At 43.1% G+C, this 19,256-nt stretch overlaps 1 protein-coding gene across 2 annotated transcripts in view; it reads right to left on the minus strand.

Moving 5' to 3' along the window:
- The window catches only part of Trpc4ap (transient receptor potential cation channel subfamily C member 4 associated protein), a 73,537-nt gene that overhangs the window by 27,146 nt on the left and 27,135 nt on the right, over nucleotides 1–19,256 (minus strand). For both annotated transcript variants that reach the window (XM_006988254.4, XM_042276585.2), the window contains exons 4-7: nucleotides 14,189–14,246; nucleotides 11,700–11,755; nucleotides 8,161–8,289; nucleotides 2,507–2,714 (exon numbers count right to left, since the gene is read on the minus strand). In XM_006988254.4, the coding sequence (XP_006988316.1) occupies nucleotides 2,507–2,714; nucleotides 8,161–8,289; nucleotides 11,700–11,755; nucleotides 14,189–14,246 (451 nt within the window). The remainder of the gene's footprint in view (nucleotides 1–2,506; nucleotides 2,715–8,160; nucleotides 8,290–11,699; nucleotides 11,756–14,188; nucleotides 14,247–19,256) is intronic.

Below are 19,256 nucleotides of genomic sequence, written 5' to 3' on the forward strand. Positions count from 1 at the left end.
TTAACTTTGAATTTTCTCAGTGCTAATGAGAAAGGAACAACAGCTGTGGAGAGACACTGGATAATAGAAAAAACTACAGAATTAAGTCAGCCTATACACTTTAAAGATGTGCTGACCTCAGAATGGAAACCAGGATATGTGTTACATTGGGGACAAGGTTTTGTTTTTGTTTCCACAGGAGAAGAAAAGCTATGGATACCATCAAAATTGATAAAGGTTCAATTTGAACAAGAGAGACCTCTTAATTAGAAGAGGTGATAGTTCATCAACCAGCATGACCATTCAATTTAAACTAACTTATAGGACTAACAAATGCTTTTCATTAGATTAGATATAACTTGTCAAAAGGGAACCAACCTCCCCAAAGTTAGGGTTGGGGAAGGGTTTTGTTTTGTCTTTCAGGAGAATGAAGGCTAAGGAATCTGAAGAACACTGGACAAATGAGACATCTGAAGAAAAAGGACAAATCATCTAGAAAAAAAATGTCCCAGGAAAAACATTTTTGGCAGTGAACCATGACCATGCCTAACAGTGAGTGACTTTGAAGTCTCCAAAAAGATGACGGGACCCCACAACAACGATTCCATCACGACAATGATAATGCCATTAAGCTGACAATACCACTCAAAGATCGTCTTTGGACTACAAACTGCTCAGGACAATTTTGAGATGGCTAGCTGAGATGATACAGCCTCACAGACTACTCCAATCAGAACTTGACCATAATCCAAAATTTTCTTTGTGTCCCCATATGATTACTAGCAACCCCCCCCCCCAATCAGCAGGAAGTAGCCACACAAGCAGGCAAGTGAACCTAGCTATTTTATATATAAACTTTCTTTTTTCAACACCCCAAATAAAAGAAAAGTGGCCTTGGAATCAATCAAACCAGTTAGCTAGATTATCTTAGTCCCCCAAGATGAAGGGTAATGCTATTTTCATTTAAATAAGTTTATATGCACCCAGCCAAATGGCTAAAAAAAAAACTTTTATTTACAGAGCATTGTGAGGATGCTACCTTGGGATGGTAATGGTTTTCTACTGCATTTTTATTATTTTAATAATAAATATTAAATTTGAGCTGTGTCAACAGCTTGAATTCTAATATCTAGCTGTTAACTCTCAACAACTAACTTAAAAGACACGCAAATGATTCAATTAAATCATCTACACTCTTCCACCCAGCTCTGGGAAGAATACTTTGTCAATATAATAGTTATTTTTCTGCTGAAAAGAGAGCCATAAGATAAGGCCAGGCATGGCAGCACAGTCCTAAAATCTCAGCTACTGGGGCTGGAGATATGGCTTAGCAGGTAAGAGCACTGGCTACTTTTCCAAAGGACCAGGGTTCAATTCCCAACATCCTCATAGTAGTTCATAACCAGCTGAAATCCCAGTCCCAAGGGATCTAACACCCGCTTCTGGCCTCTGCAGGCACCAGGCATACATATGGTACATAGACATACATGTAGGTAAAACTCACACACATATAAAATAAAATAAAAATAATAATAATAAAAAAAAAAAAACCAACTCAGCTACGTAGGTGGTTCAATTGGAGGCCAGCCTAGAGTCATAGTGAGTTCAAGGCTACCCAGGGCAAACTTGAAGAGCCCTTATCTGAAAATGGGGGGGGGGGTAGCTCATCCATCTCATGCTTGCTTAGTATACTCAAGGCACTGAGTTTAACCCCCAACACCACTAAAGAGAGTAACTGGAGTAGATTAGAATCGTGAGGGTTCTTGTTCTTGTTTAAGTAACTCAAATTCGGTGCTCTAAATCAAGAAGCATACAGTAAGAAGTTCCAGTAATACTGTCACCCACTTGCTAGCAGGTAAGCACTTGACAATTCTTTGTATCCTTCAGTTTCTTTACAAATACTGTATGCAAACAAACTACCATGTAGTTTTATTCACCATCCCTGTCTTACGGTAAAAGTATCCCATCCCATCCTTTTTATCCTCTTACTCCCCACCTACCTTGACTGCTAGGGACTGAACGCAGGGCCTGTGCTAAGCAAGCACCCTCTACCACTGAGCTACAGTCCTGGACCTATATTTCCCTTTTTATAATGAATATATTTTGTAGATTTTCTTATACCAGTCTATAGATGTATCATCACTCTTTTTAAACCTATACCTTTTTTTTTTTTTTTTTTTTACCATTTTTCATTATACAAACATTCCATAATGTAAGTAGCCTCTCACTGATGAACATATGGGCTGTCTTGATCTTCTGTTACCACAATGTGGCCATGAAAAACTTAAAACATAAGCATTTGTAATTCTAATTAGACAGTGAGTTTATTGAACTTCTAGATTCATTAAAAAACCTGATTAAAGCTATTGAACTTTGTCTTGAAACAAACAAACAAAAAACAGACACAAAATTTACATCCTCCAAATGGACCCCAGAAGCCCTAATACACAGATTGCAAAGAGATATTAAGAGCCAGGTGATTGAAGAAAGCTCTCAACTACGCCTGGAAATGCTGAGAACTCTTTACCTTGGTTGATTTCAGCTGCGGAAGGCCCCAAGCTCAAGCTCTTCTTCTGCTGAGCATTTTTGGCAAGAAGCGTGTGTTTGTCGTCATTCCCTGTGTCCATCTCTGAAATGGTGACAGCCAGAATCCGGCAGAAGTTAGCAAGCTGCTGCTGATCGAAATTGGATACTAAGGAACTCAGATTAGGAACTTCATCTAGCCGAATCATTTCCTATAGAAGACACAAATAAACAATCCCCATGCTCAATTCCTCAAGAAGCTGTATGTGTCCTCCTCGCATTCCTCCTCCGGGCTCAGCAGTGAGACCACTTGGGTCCAAATCCCAGCTCTGCAGCCTCAGTCAAGGTCTGGAATCTCTCCTCCTTCCCATTACTTTGACCTAGTGTCTACTGTTCCCAGGCAGTTAGTAATAGAACAGGACTCCCCTATCTCACAGTTAGTATGGAGGTTACACTTACCCTGTAAGCACAACTGTTCTCACTGTCTGCCTTTGCTCTGGCAGCACATTTGGTTCCTTTTTAAAAACCTACCATTCAAGTTTTCTAAATTACAAATCACTATTCTCCCTATAGAATTTTTCTTTTTTTTTTTTTTGCAATAGGGTCTAGGTAGCCCAGGCTAGCTTTAAAAAACTATGCAGCTAGGGATGAACTTGAGTTTCTGATTCTCCTGCTTCCACCTATTGAGTGCTGGAATTAGAGGTGCACAGCACTATGCAGTTTATATGGTGCTAGGGAGCAAACCCAGGGCCTTACACATGCTGGGCAAGCACTCTACTAGTTCCCTATTCCTAGATTACGTTTTGTTCTTTGTTTTTTCAAGACAGGGTTTTAGCCTTAGCTGTTCTAGAACTCGCTCTGTAGACCAGGCTGGCCTCAAACTCAGGGATCCACCTGCCTCTGCCTCCCAAGTGCTGGAATTAAAGGCGTGTATCATCACTGCCCGGTGCCTAGATTAATTTTTAAAAAAGAAATAAAACTTTTAAAAGACAGCCAAAGGCATCTGTAAAGTCCTAGAGTTACAATCCCCTTTCTCTTTCAGGAGGCAGCCATTATTTTGAACTTGTGTTTTCAGTCCTCAAAAATACTTCCATTAATCGCCACAGCACTGTTGGGCACATGATGAACACACTGGACCTTACTTGTGATTCCACACTGAAATCTATACAGAGCCTCCAACAACTGGCTCTAGTTCAGTTCTTCATCACTGCTTTATTACACGGTGTGTTGCTCTCCTCCGTGCACACTTAGGAACGCTGCGGTGAGCCCCCTACAGGCGGTCCTGTGTACATGCACACAGTGGAGCACCTGGGGGCAAGGAGCTCAGCAACTGCACCCAACAGGCAAATGACTCCTGGACGTGGTGATGAAGGACAGGGGTTTGTTAAGAAGGAAGCATCTAGGAACAGTTGTCTGTCCGTCCTCTCTCCAGTCAGTACACACTGACATCAGCTACTACTGCTATCACTAGACACTCGGCTGCTCCAATCCCCCAGGCCCATCTAACTCAGTGTATGACTCTCGGCTCTGCCACCCTGCTAGCCCTGTCCAACTCAGGGTGTGGGTCCAAAACCAGGTCCACGACCCCACACCCACTTCTTGTTGCTGTTGGTTATGAGATGGGTTATCCTACTACAACTTAGGCTAGTTTAAAACTCATGCTGTAGCCTAGGCTGGACTTAGACTTCCTTTAATTCCCCTGCCTCAGCCTCCCTAGAATAAAGGCTCCGTTAAACTCAGCCTCACTACCTTTTCACTGTAACATTTGATACACGTTATAAAGTACAATGGGATTCTCACTGTGTGAGCTTCCTACCATCCCTGCCTCTGGGGGTGACCACCGCTGTGAAATGACTTCGTCCTTACAAAGTTTTATGTAGCTAGGCAGAGGTGAGGCACGCCTTTAATCCCAGCACTCAGGAGGCAGAGCCAGGTGGATCTCTGTGAGTTTGAGACCAGCCTGATCCAGGACAGGCACCAAAACTACACCGAGAAACCCTGTCTCGAAAACAAAACAAACAAACAAACAAACAAAGTTTTATGTTTTATTTTATGAAAATGGCATGCAGCCTACAACACTCTGCAGCTGGCTTTTACTTCCCTACTCAGCTGTGCTTTTACCCACAGCACCAGTCATGTGGAATGCTTCAGTATATCCCAATGTGTGAGGAGACCTGGTCTCAGGCTTGCTTTTCAGTGTCTGCTCTCAAACAGCGTCCCCTAAGTGTGCTGCTTGATGCCCACGGAGAAGTCTTCCTAGAGCAGCAGCTACTAAACAATTCTGAACGACCAGTGAGACATGTTTTCCATTGCAACCCAATACACATGTATGTGGGGGAGAAGGTCTTCAAACAATATCCTTGTATGACACACTTGGATCTGTTCCCTCTAGCTGACAGACAGAGCTTCTGGGTTTACTCTAGTGTTCTCATTTCTTTTTTTTGCATGTATGTGTATACATAGTCACATGTGTACAAGTGTGTATGGCACTTGTGGTGGCCAGAGGCTGATGTTAGGTGTCTTACTGGATCTTGATCTGCCTTGTTTATTGAAACATGGAGCTTGCCTATTCGCCTTGTCTAGCTAGCCAGCTTGCCCAAGATCCCTAGGATTACACATGGGCCACCCTGACCACTTGGTTTTTATGTGGGTGTTGGGGATTCAAACTGTGGGGAGTCCTCACTGTTACACAGCAAGTGTTTCTCCACCAAGCCATGTCCCTAGCCCCTAGTATTTTCACTTCCTTTAAAATATTGTTCTAATTACATTGTGTGTGTGTGTGTGTGTGTGTGTGTGTGTGTGTGTGTGTGTGTGTGTAGGTGGGTGTGCATGTGTATTTGTATATGTGTGTATATGTATGTGGTATGTGTGTATATATGTATGAGGTGTGCATGTATGTATATATATATAGTGTTGTAGTAGGATTTTTCTTTGGGCTGCCAGCTCACAAATGACACAGAGACTTATTAATTATGAAAGCTTGGCCTTAGTTTAGGCTTGTTTTTAACTAGCTCTTATAACTTAAACTAACCCATTTCTACTAATCTACGTTGTCACACACCACTTACCTTGCTTCCTCTGTGTCTCCTCACTTTCTCTCTCTCTCTCTCTCTCTCTCTCTCTCTTGCATGACTAGACTCTTCCTCCTATTACCTCTCTCTGCCCAGAAGTCCTGCCTGTACCTCCTGTCTAGCTATTGGTCGTTCAGCTTTTTATTACACCAGTCACAGCAATACACCTTCACACAGGGTACAAATAGCCCACAACAGCGTGCATGTGCATATATATGTTATGTGTGTCTATCTATTGATGGGTGTGCCACAGCACAAAAGGAGGTCAGAGGACAACTCACAGCCACTGGTCTCTCCTTCCACTACGTGTTCCCAGAGACTGAACTCAGGTTGTCAGGCTTGGTGGCAGGTGCCTATACCCGTTAGGCCATCTTTCTGGCTACATGTTTTCATTCCTAAGAATCACTGACCTACAAGTGTGCTGAGGCCCAAGTCACATACAGCTCCCCCACAGTAAACCCTGAGGCCCCAGCCCTTGGGCAGTGTTCCCAGGTACCATGCACACAGCATGTCTTCGTTCAAGTACAAAGTAAAACACTGGACAAGTCCATTCCATAGGAAGAATTTCCACTCTACATTCATTAGGATCTGCTCTTGCACCTCACACAGTGTAAGAGCTGTATTTCCTGACTTATCAGTGAACACAAACATCTACTTACAGCTCATCTGTTTCTCCTTTGTGAAATGTCTGTTCATAATATTGCTCATTTATTAACCAGGCTATTTGTCTTTTTCATGATGATTTGCAGGAATTTTTGATGAATTCTGAATATTAATCCTTTGGGATTTTGTTTGTTTTGTTTTTCAAGACAGGGTTTCTCTGTGTAGTTTTGGTACTTGTCCTGGATCCCACTCTGCAGACCAGGCTGGCCTCGAACTCACAGAGATCTGCCTGCCTCTGCCTCCCGAGTGCTGGGATTAAAGGCGTGCACCACCACTGCTAATCCTTTGTTTGCTGTATGAACTGCAGGTATCTTTTCCCAGCCAGTGGCTCACGCTTCCACTTTAGTGTCACACTTTTTATCAAGGCACCTACAAAGTGTGGAAGAACCTACCACCAGTTTGGATTAACACAGATAGGAACAAGAAGGCATGAGGAAGCAGGTGGGCAGAGCTGGGAAGGAGCAATCACTGCCCCTACTCTGAGCCTGCCAGGGAGCGTGCAGTTCCTGCACTGACAGTCAGTCTCACACACTGGACTGAGCACACGATTCTTGGGAAATAACAAAGGCATCTGATCAGAGAGCACAAAGGGACTGTCTGGGGCCTGGGCACACTGCGAATGTGTTCCCACAGACAATGAGCCACTTGTGATGCTTCTGCTGGGCAATAACAGGCAAGGCCCACAGGAAGCAGAAGTGACAGCTAGGTGACAGTGTGTGTGGCACCCTCTTTTCTGCAACAGCAACCTCAAGGAGACTATATAGCAATGAGAAGAAGTCTGCCAACCAGCAGCAGTGAGGCATGCAGAGGACTGAGGAAATAAACGCCAGGTCCTAACAAGCATTATACCGAAAGTCCAGCATATCGTAGATGGGTGTGTTTTTGGAAGTCTATGAGTTTCTGATGAGAAAACTTTAATGTTTTCATCCTTTTGTTGCTGTTTTTTAAGACAAAGTCTCACTCTTGCCCAGATAACCTCAACTATGTGATGAGCTACACACAGGGTGATAGTTCAGTGAGAGAACACTTGCCTAGAATGTACAAGCCTCTAAGTACAATTCCTAGTTCCAGGAAAAAAAAAAATCTAGGCAGTAGTGGCACATGCTTTTAATTCCAACACTCGGGAGGCAGAGGCAGGAGGATCTTTGTGAGTCTGAAACCACCCTAGCCTACAGAGTGAATTCCAGGACAGCCAGGGCTACACAGAGAAACCTTGTCTCAAAAACAACAAAAGAAAAAGAAAAAGAAAAAGAAAAAGAAAAAGAAAAAGAAAGAGGAAGGAGGGAGGGAGGGAGGGAGGGAGGGAGGGAGGGAGAGAGAGAAAGAAGGAAAGAAAGAAAGAAAGAAGGAAGGAAGGAAGGAAGGAAGGAAGGAAGGAAGGAAGGAAGGAAGGAAGGAAGGACAGACAGACGGGCAAAAGAATGCAGGGTTTCAGTGCTTATACTGAGATCTCATGTTCAAGGCAATCAACCAACTGAAGGTTGACAGGAAAATATAGAGCAAAGGCCACTATTACCACCAGAGGGAACAAACCAGTGGCCAAAGGCTTCACAGCAGTTCAAACACAGAACGCCGCTTCGTGAGAAGTCACCGGTGCACACGGCAGAAAAGCATGCGAAGAGCTCATATCACTACAGTTAGTGAGAAGCAATTTATCCTAGCCAGAACACTAAACATTCACCAAGCCGATGTGAACCTTTGTTTCACACTCTGACCTCCATTTACATTTGTACTTATGTCTCACAGCCATACAGGCCCATGGGCATAAGGAACACGACCTAGTTTTATATCTGAACCTATCTAAGAACCAAGAAATGCACACTGGGGAGGGCAGAGCTTCTTTGAAAGGAGCCCTGGCTAGTCGTTAGCCAGGCTCGACAGTGCAGGCCTGAGACACGCGCCCACCGCGGAGACGGCCGCTCACCTTCTTCACCCCCAGGATGTCTTCGATGAGTGTTGCCGTCTGTAAGAACGTCTTCTTACTTGTCATCAGTGTAAACAGGAAGATCACAAAGTCATTCTTCTCGGCCAGACGCTTTGTCACTCCTTCCGTCTGTCACAGGGAAAGGAGAAGAGGCAGACTAGCGTGAGACCACAACACGAACACGAAGAGCAAGGCACTAGTCCAGACGCAGACAGCAAGCCCTTCCTGAAATACTCACATGAGCCAATCAATAGAGGAAGTTGAGAGTACCACGGGGAATACATGACAAGAAACCCACTTTGGAGCTAGGAATGAGAAAAAAGCAGGAGGCCATGAACAGCTTCAGCTAGCTCATAAGGTCTAAGTCCCTAATGGCTCCCTTTAGAGAGCCAACCAGTATCATCTGACAAAAGCCCTTTGACTAATGTGAGCAATTAATCATACCTAGAACACCATCAAGCTACACACTTATGATGCGCAGGTGATGCTGCTTCCTAAGAGGGCTGTGCAAGGCTTCTGCAGGCCAGTCTCCATCAGAACAGTCTCAATCGGAACGTACTTGCTGTCTAAAGCGTGACTTTCGAGGGTCGAAACTAAATTCTAATTCCATCGAGGTGACCCTGAGCAATCACTGCTGACCTTTGGATCTCCATTTCTTCACCTGTACACGGCTATCTCAAGAGTCCGGGAGGATTCCAGTGAGAGTGCAGTAAACGCTCTTGTCTAGCAACTATCGTGGAGCCAGAGTGATCTGGAAGTAACCAACAGGCTTAGTTTCCTCTGCTATCAATGAACTCATTCTTCTGACTGATACTCAAAGGTCCTTCAAACAGGTGCACAGTATCTGTCAGGGACAATCCCCCAGAGGCTTACCTCAGGTCAGGTCAGGCTGAGTGACGTGCTGTTAACACTGAAGCACACAGGGATTCCTACTTTACCTCTTTGTTCCTCCCTTAAAGGACATACTACCCACAAAGTCCCTATCTGTCACAACCATTAAACCGGAACAAGATGAGTGTCTGCTGGTAGATTTTTTTGGTTTCTCGAGACAGGGTTTCTTTGTGTAGCTCTGTAGACCAGGCTGGCCTCGAACTCACAGAGATCTGCCTGGCTCTGCCTCCAAGTGCTGGGATTAAAAGTGTGCGCCACCGCCACCCCACCTCTTTTTTCCTTTTGTAGAATAAAAAAGTTTGCCATGAAATGTGGCTTCTACATAAAGCAGCATACAAAAGTCTGAAATTATTTATAGCAGATTCTGGTAGTTGTTTAATCTGTTTAATGGACCACATGGGATTTACTCTCTGTATCTTATCTACGGGTGCAATTTTCTTTAGTCAAGAATATGCTTTGGGGCCAGCAAAATATCTTGATGGGTAAAGGCACTTGCCACCAACTCAACAAACCTGAATTTGATCCTTGAACCCACCCAGTAGAAGGAAAGAATTACTCCCTACAAGCTGTTCTCTGACTTCTACACACATGCACTCACTTAAGTATATGTATATATATACATATATATTTAATTACCATATAACATGCTTTTGTTGTTCATAAATTATTGCCAAAGATGGGAACAGGCAAGCAAGCCTACCAACTCATCAGGTGATCCCTTCTCTGTAAAATCGTCTACTCTAAACACAGGCACTCTCTTTACTCTGAAGTCTCAAAGCACCTGGTCTACACCTGTCCACATCCTTCACCAAACGTGACCCTCCATCCACTGACTGTGATGTAACAGGTACTCTATTTTCACACCTCTGCTATCTACAGCAGACCTAGCTCATGGGAGACATTTAAAGGCTAGAATAAAAACAAGGGGTAATGAAGGAATAAAAGGACTAGCTGACAAATCACCTCAAAGTCCTGTTCAAGAGTTTGGATTTTAAACTGGTGAGTGGGTACTCCAAATTTAGAAAAGTTCATAATCAGTGAGATAAATGTGTTAATCGAATTTAATCTTCAAAATGAAGAGATAGACAAGAATGCGCTGAGTCTCTCACTGGCCTAGAATTCATCAAGCAATCTAGGCTGGCTGGTCAGTGAGGCCTGGGTACCCATCTGCCTCTGCCCTCTCAGCACCGCAATTACAGGCATTGGCCACCACGTCTCCTTTGTTACATGGGATCAAATTTGTGTGGGAAGCACTTTACTAGATGAGCCATTTCTGCAGCCTTAAGTTTTTAAAACTGAACCGTTTTCCTAGAATGTCTCTGATTGATATTAGGTCACAATTTAAAAACATCTTATAGTAAACCTGACAATTATGGAGTCACTCTCTTCCATGCTGTTTTGTTTGTTTGTTTGTTTGTTTTGTTTTAATATTACTGAACTTGAGCTGCAAAGATAGTTGGACATTCTTGACAATTAGCCTTTTGTCTTATAGACCTGCCTGTGCTGTTCTGGGCTACTAGCTGTAAAAACGTGGCTATTGAGCTACTGAGCACCTGAAAAGCAGCTCATCCTAGCTGAGACACACTGCAGATGTGAGACACACTGGATCCTGAAGGACTGGTACAAAAAAAAGTAAAATATCTTAAAAACTAATTGGAATGATAATATTCTTACCAGATGTGTTAAATAAAATACAGTATCAAGGTAATTATTTTTCTTGTTTCAAAAAAAGGGGCTCTAAGGAAATATATAATAACCACACAGCCGGCATTATAATCCAAGGCTCGTAAGCATCGCAGACACCGGTGTGCACAGCACCTGTGCTATCCGTGCTGGCCTCATCCACTTCTCAGTCTGTGCTCTCAGCATACTGCCTGCAGTCTTCTTTAGAAGAAGACAAGAAACAGAGCCAAGGGCTTCCTTTGCTTCCATGACAGGCGGCTTCACGTCTACAGCAGCACTTAGCATGCTCTGCTGTGCACCGTGACAAGTAAATCTACCGTAAGTCCCAAAGTCAGCACTTAGCCTTTAACAACCAACATTTACACACTGCTTACGGCGGCGTACATTCACACCCGTGAGTTCACTGCGTTCTCACGACAGTCCTGTGATGTCAGTTTGATGGCAAACACTCTGTGGACCAGGCTCAGGGCACAAAAACCAACTTCCAACAGTAAGTGCTCAGCTCTGCCTTTATTCGCCATTCTTCTTGACACAGTGGTCAAGCCTGCAGACTGTCCTAGTCAATACATGGGTAGGACCTCTGGCTTTTGTTTTCCAGTAGGAAATGAAGGAACAGGCAGAATGGAGTTAAAGGTTATCTTACAGGACATAGACACTCTGCCAACACTTGTCACCCTTCTACAAGTAGTGGTCAGTCCCTGCTTGGACACCTGAGGGGAGGGGGTACTGGCTATGGGGTTTGGAGCCTGTTGAGGCAGTTTTAACTCTAATTAAGTGCTACAAAATTCTACCTCTCCATTATTAATACCTGCTGGTCCTGATTCTTAGGCACACGGAAAATAAGGGCAATTCCCTTAAATAGCTGAAGACAGCTCTCATGTCTGCTATCCCACTCAAACATTCTTGCCTCACCAGTGAAGATAAAGTAGGGTATAAATGGGTACTGTAGCAGCAGAAATACTCACACAGACACAGGTATTATACAGGATGCTCAAGCAGTCCTTCGACATCTCATCACTTACTGAAAGGGAAGGAGCAGCATTATTATTCTCACAGAAAACACGGTGTCACATTAGCACACTGCTGGCTGGGTGCGTGTTGTGTGCCACAGTCCCAGCACTCGGGAGGTGGGTGTGCGCTTAGACTGTGTCGCTTTAAGTGAACACCAGCGCCTCTCCACATCACAGTGCCACCAGAAAAAAGACTCAAGTTGCATTTTCAAAATCAGAACAACTAGTATCTGGAGTGTAAGAACCCTGAGCAGACTCTTCCTCCATATTCCCATGAAAACCCTACTAGGAGAAAACACAAACATCACTTCTGCCTCAGATTTGCAGCTGGGTTGTAGGTTTTCTTGTTACAACTATTTATATTAGGGAACAGTGGCTTCTAATGTCTGATATACTGTCAATTCCAATAAAAAAGAACTCACCACTTATCTATGACCAGAACATGGCAGCAGCGCAAAAAGGAACTTAATTTTATGAGCTCCAAACCCAGAGGTGATAAAACTGAGTCTGAGCCACAGCAGAGTGCTTTATCTGGTGTTGCATTTATTTTTAAAACCAGTTTCCAGGCTGGAGAGATGGCTCAGCAGTTAAGAGCACTGGCTGCTCTTCCAGAGGACCCGGGTTCAATTCCCAGCACCTACATGGCAGCTCACAACCACCTATTACTCCAGTTCCAGGGGATCTGACACCTTCATACCAATGCACATAAAATAAAATTAAATAAATTATTTAAAAAAGAAAAACAGTTTCCACTCATTTCCTCACTGTCATAAACTCTAACATCAAGATCTCTCTCAAGATCCCAATGAGTGGCCCTGTCAGACTAGCCTGGCCAGACAGATGGGCTGCTCATCTACTTTGGACTACGTAGGTATGTGGGGCCCACATTACTACCTCTCAACCTATTTGACATATTTTGCCTTGTTTATTTATTTAATGAATTCAGAGTAGAATGAATCAAAATTACTCCAATAGTTCTCAACTTTCCATTTCCAAAGGGAGTTAGATTCAGGCATTCATTAAGAATTTGCTCACTGCTCATTTTAATGTGGAGTTACAAGCACAAGAGGAAGAGAAGTCCCCACTCCTCATGGTACCCACAAGTCTACTGGGAGGGAAGAGACCAAGAGTGACCAACCAGCCATTAAATCAGGGGACCTCAGCCTGTGGGTCACAGGCCGGGGTGGGTGGATCAAGTGACCCTTTCAGAGGGGTTGCATATCAGATATTTACATGACTATTCAATTCATAACAGTAGCAAGATTACAGTTACTAAGTAGCAACAAAATGATCTTATGGTTGGGGGGTCACCACACAAGGAACTGCATTAAAGGGTCGTAGCATTAGGAAGGTTGGGAACCACTGCATTAAAAGATGCTACTTGTTGTCAGAGTATAAAACAGATACTCAAAGTGAGTATGAGAACAGGACAAGGTGACACAAGCCTGCAACACCAGTACTTGGACGGTGGAAGCAGGAGGATTGGGAATTAAAGGTCATCCTCAGCCAGCCTTCCTCACCCCTGCCTCATCAAAAAAGAATATGAACTCTCTAACTACTAATGTATACATAAATGGGGCCTCACATAGTAGTACATCCTATTGATGTAGGTGCAAATTTAAAATGTGTATATATCACACGCACGTGCGCGTACACACATACACACACACATGCACACGCATGCACGCATACACACGCAGGGATGTTAACTGAAGTAATCTCAGGCTTTTAAAGGCAGAGTGAAGTGTACCTTTAAGGTAGAATTTAAAAAAAAAAAAATACTGAAACCTAAAAAGAGTACCTGTCACACATGTAAGCTGTAAAAAATACTACAACTAAACCTATCACCCAACTTAAAAAATTATGAATTATGCAAACACTTTTCCCCATTTATGACTCTGGCAATGATTGAACTTTTTTCCTTGTTTATTTATTTAGAGACAAGTTCTTTCTTTATGGCTCTAACTGTCCTGGAACTCACTCTGTAGACCAGGCTGGTCTCAAACTCACAGAGATCCACCTGCTTCTGCCTCAGAGGCTGGGAATAGAGGAGTTGTACCACTATATCCAACGTAACCAAACTTTTTACAAGAGCATAAATCTCCTTTATAACAAAAATCTGATGAGCTGACAGGCTGTTTCAACAAAATGATCTTATCAGGCTATCTCTTGCTTTCTCAGATAACTACACATATAACAAAACAATTTCCAAAGGAGACAAAAGCTGGACCAAGTGATTATTGGAAAGTACAAAGATGCACCTCTTTAAATCAATGGTTTTCATGGTTTTTTCTTTAAAGGTACTTTAAAGGTATCTTCATTTCTAGTAAATATACAATTAATGTCATGCGTTGTTTTCTTTGGGATGGACAGAGCAAGCTCTAGAGTGGACTGGAAGATATTTCTGGCATATTGGGATGAGGACCGGCACCTAACATACTTACTTTTTAGTTTCTGTCCCCGGATAGAGATTGTAGGCCTCATAAGAATTTCTACAAGAAGCTGAAAACAAAAAAATAAAAAACCTTCAAAATTAACTCAAAGCACAACTCACAAAACAATTTTTACTATGAACATTGTGGTCCAAGAAGCTGTCACAAACTCTTGTTCTAGGAGGCTGTAAGGTTCAAAAGCAGCACTTCAGCTAGAGTTAGTAACTCCCGAAGGCCAGAAGAGGGCACTGCATCCTCTGGCACTGGAGGTACAGAAGTGATTTGCCATTTGGGTGCTGGGCACAGAATCTAAGTCCTCTGCAAGAGTAGAAACATTCTTACATGAGTCATCTCTCCAGCCCCTAAGGAACAGCTCTTACTTTTGTAATAAGGGCTTTAATTTTTGAATAAAGTTGCTTCCTATTTCAGTATTTTTGTTGTTTTTGAGATACAGTCTAGCTGGGTAGCCTAGGCTAACCTCCAACTCATGATCCTTCAGCCTCAGCCTTCCAAGTACTGGGATTATAAGTGTTCACCTCCAGCCTACTTTCTACTTAAATATTTTAAAATAATCTCTGTGCTAACAAAACAGCTAAGCCTGCATATTTAAACACATTTACCATAAATAGGTATTTTGTTGTTTAAGTCAAATCAGGAACAATTTTGAACAGAACCAAAATGTTCTCCTAGCCCTTTCCAGCCACTGCCAACATCGGACAGTGCATCCGAGACACCTCAAGCCAAGTGGCAGAAAAAAGATCCCACAGCATTTTCAAAGTCTCTGTTTCTTCTGTTTTAAAGCCCACAGGCAGCCTTTAAGACTAGAGATCAGCTGAGGGATCTAAGAAAGCCTCTGCTTATCTCCAACCAGCAACAAATCTTAAGAAACCAAATCCTTCCTGGGGGACTACGTGTGGTGAGTGACTCCGATATCCAGAACCAAGGGGAGGGGCTTTGACGTGAGACAGTAGCTGACAAAATGAAAACCCTCAGCATCGGTACCCATCTGTCACTTCTGGAGACTTACAGGGCTTGGCTTTCTGCACAGTTGCACTTAAAGCTAACTGCACTGGCAAGAGACAAGAAAGAGGTCACGGGACTGGGGCTGACAGCGAAAGCGCTCTGAAGGCAGCCTTCTGCTTGTGCTGAGTGCTAGGCTGGGTCAACCTGCTACCCAGCCTCAGTCCTCCTTTCACACACTAAAAAGTTTAATCATTTTAGGGGGTGGGCACACAGGTGCCCTGGCATCTGTAGAAGTCAGAGGACAACTTGTGGTAATCAGTTCTCTTCTTCCACTAAGTAGTTCCTGGGTATCAGTCAATACTTTTCACAATCTCCTGAGCTCTCGAGATGTAAGATGCTCAGCTGCACCATGTACTTTTCTAAAACAAGCTCAGTGGGAATACAAGCTGAGGTCAATGAGTAAGAAAGAGGTCTTGAATGCCAAGCATGGCTACACCTGACCATCAGACATACTTCATTTGACCCAGACCCGGGATTTCCGATGCTCCTGCTAAGTGTCTGGCTGTTGTATGGATTCTGGGGACTCAAACTCAGGTCTTCAGGCTTTTAGGGCAAGTGATTTGATCCACTGAGCCATCTCCCTAGTCTCTGACACACATTTCTTTGTTTTCCGTTTTTGCTGTTTTCATGTGTATGAGTATTCTGCCTGTATGTACACTGCATGCACGCAGGCTCATTGAGGCCAGAAGAGGCACTGGAACCCTGGGACCAGAGTTATAGATGGTTGTGAGTGACCGTGTAGGTTCCAGAATTGAACTCGATCATTTCCAAGAGTAGCCAGTGATCCCAACCTCTGAACTACTTCTTCAGCTCCTCCTATATACAATTCTTAATGAGCAATTCAGAAGTAGAGGTCTGAGTAAGTAAAGGCTCCAGGGTCACAAACCCTGACTAACAAGGAATGCTGAGCAACAGTGGAGGAACAGCGGGGCTGGGGTAGGAGTGCTAGTGGGAGCTCCTGCCCCGCTAGCCCATGCCAGAGTGCAGTTCTATCAGGAAGGAGGGAAGAAGGGGAGAAGTGAAGGCCAGGCGTGAGAAAGACGGAACAATCTTGACATTCACAATAAATTCCATTGTGGCCAGGCATAGTGGCATAGGAACATAACCATAGCTATTTGGGAGGCAGGAAGATTGAAAATTCAAGGCCAAGTTGAGTTACAGAGCTAGTATAAGACCAATTTGAGCAACTTAACAAGATACTGTCTCAGGGATTAAAAAAAAAAAGAAGAAGAAAATGGCATTTTTTTAAGGCAAAGTTTTAAGTTAGGAGAGTCATACCCACCTGTAACCAGTACTTCTAAATAACCAGTACTTAGAAGGTAGAGGCAGGAAGATCAGTGATTCAAGGCCATCCTCGGCTATATAGCAAATTGGAGACTAACTTGGGCAACAGGTCACCTTGTCTTAATAACCCAAAAAACAAAGGTTTGCTTCCCAGCACTCACATGGCAGCTCCAGAGGACCTGACACACTCTTCTGGACCCCACAGGTACCAGACACCCATATGGTGCACTTACATAGATGCTGGCATTCACACATACACATAAGCTTTAGTGAATTAATAAATAAATGAGTGGGCTGATAACCAAATTTAAAAAATAGCTATTAACAGATAACTGAAAGAAAAGGAATTACAAATACATGAAAATATCCAATTTCACTCACAGTAATTTTTATTACTATTAAATTATTATTATTATTATTATTATTATTTTGAGACAGGATTTCCCTGGTTAGCAACCCTGGTTGTCCTGGAACTCATTTTGTAGACCAGGATGGCCTTGAACTAACAGAGATCTGCCTGCCTCTGCCTCCTGAGTGTTGGGATTAAAGGCATGTACCACCACACCTGGCTTATTATATTATTATTATTATTATTTTGGTTTTTTGAGGCAGAGTTTCTTTGTGTAACCTTGGCTGTCCTGGATCTCGCTCTGGAGACCAGGCTGGCTCAGACTCACAGAGAGATCCATCTGCCTCTGCTTCCCAAGTGCTGGGATTAAAGGCGTGTGCCATTACCACCCAGCTAAAAAAAATTTTAAACTATGGAGAAAATACATAAAGGACTTACATCTTAATAACAAAAAAGAAAAAAACCAATTTGAAAATGGGACTAGGAGATAACAGTCCTTTAAAGAGAAGCAAATGACAAACACATGGGAGACTGTCAACATCACTGGCCATCAGGAAAATGCAAATCCAAGTCACTGTGAAGCACTTCACCGTCACTGGAATGGGAGTAACAGAAATGACAGATAATAAAAGTATTGGTAAAATCAGAACGGGGCGGTGGTGGCGCACACCTTTAATCCCAGCACTAGGGAGGCAGAGCCAGGCAGAGCTCTGTGAGCTCAAGGCCAGCCTGGTCTACAGAGCGAGTTCCAGGACAGGCACCAGCTGACAGGAGCATGAAATGGTGCAGCGTCTTTGGAGAATAGTCAGCCAGTTCCCTCAAAAAAATTACACCAAGTTATCATGTGACCCAGCCATTTCACTCCTAGTATACACCTAAAGAAAGGAAAGTAGGTGTCTACACAGAAACTTGTTCAAAACTGTTATAAGCCATAGTCTTCATTACAGGCCATTGCCTATTAGCAGGCATAGATACACAAAATGTGCTATACATCCATATAGTGTAGTATCAGTTGGCTATATGAAAAGGAGTATTTATGCATGCTTCAACATGAAGCATGAAAGCATTGTGCTACGTCAAAAAAGCCAATCACAAAAGACCGTGTATTACATAATTCCACTTACAAGAAATAACTATATAAGCCGGGCGGTGGTGGCGCACGCCTTTAATCCCAGCACTCGGGAGGCAGAGGCAGGCGGATCTCTGTGAGTTCGAGGCCAGCCTGGGCTACCAAGTGAGTTCCAGGAAAGGCACAAAGCTATACAGAGAAACCCTGTCTCGAAAAACCAAAAAAAAAAAAAAAAAAAAAAAAAAAGAAATAACTATAGAGCCAAAAGGGACATCAGTGGTTGCCAGGGGGAGGATTTGCAGCAGGGGAGTAACAGCTAATACACGGAGTTTCTTTAGGAGTATAATGAAAATATTCTAAAACTGACTGTGGTGATGCCTCTAAATATAATCAACTATACACACTACACTCGACCTTAGCCAAAAAGTGAAGAAACAATGAACTGTATACTTGAAATCGGTTAACTGCTGTGGGATAATGCTTTTGAACACTGGTTTAATAAAACACTGACTGGCCAGTAGCCAGGCAGGAAGTATAGGTGGGATAAGTAGACAAGGAGAATTCTGGGAAGAGGAAAGCTGAGTCAGGAGACACCAGGGAGCAACATGTAATGGCACACGGGTAAAGCTAGTCAGCTAGCCAGTGAGCTAGTCAGTGGTAGGCCTGAGCTAATGGCTGAGCAGTTTTAATTAACATAAGCCTCCATGTGTTTGCTTGGGTCTGAGCAGCTGCAGACCATGGGGCCGCAGGAGCCAGACAGGACCAGGAAAACTTTCTGCTACAGTTAACTGTACGGCATGTGAGCTGTATCTCAATAAACTCGTTTAAAAAAAAAAAGTTATAGAGAAATGTACTTTTTCCCTTTCCTTTCCTTGTATCTGCTTAGTAAAGACTTGAAACATAAAGGGGGAAAGGCTCCTAGGTGCTGGCATGTTCTCTTTCTTTATTTGAGCAGCAGGACAAAAGGGAATTCATTTTGTGGTAATTACCAGTGTGCTCTTCTGTATCAAGACTCGACTTTTATAACAAAGTCCACAGAACGAATATATACAAGAGATATATACAGATGGTTAAGTAATTAAGAACACATGATGCTCTTGCAGAAGACCCAGAAGACCCAGGTTGGATTCTCAGCATCCATGTGGCAGCTCACAACCATCTACAACTCCAGTTCTGGGGATCTTCCACTCTCTTCTGGCCTCTGCAGGCAACTGAACACACATGGTGCACAGAAATTCATGCAGGCATACACATTAACACTTAATATATAGAGTGAAAATAAATCTTTAAAAAATACACATCAAATAAGGTTTTTTTTTTTTTTTTTTTTTGTTTTTGTTTTTTTTTTTTTTTGG

This window comes from Peromyscus maniculatus, chromosome 4 (assembly GCF_049852395.1).
Source record: "Peromyscus maniculatus bairdii isolate BWxNUB_F1_BW_parent chromosome 4, HU_Pman_BW_mat_3.1, whole genome shotgun sequence".
In the NCBI taxonomy this organism is placed as follows: domain Eukaryota; kingdom Metazoa; phylum Chordata; class Mammalia; order Rodentia; family Cricetidae; genus Peromyscus; species Peromyscus maniculatus.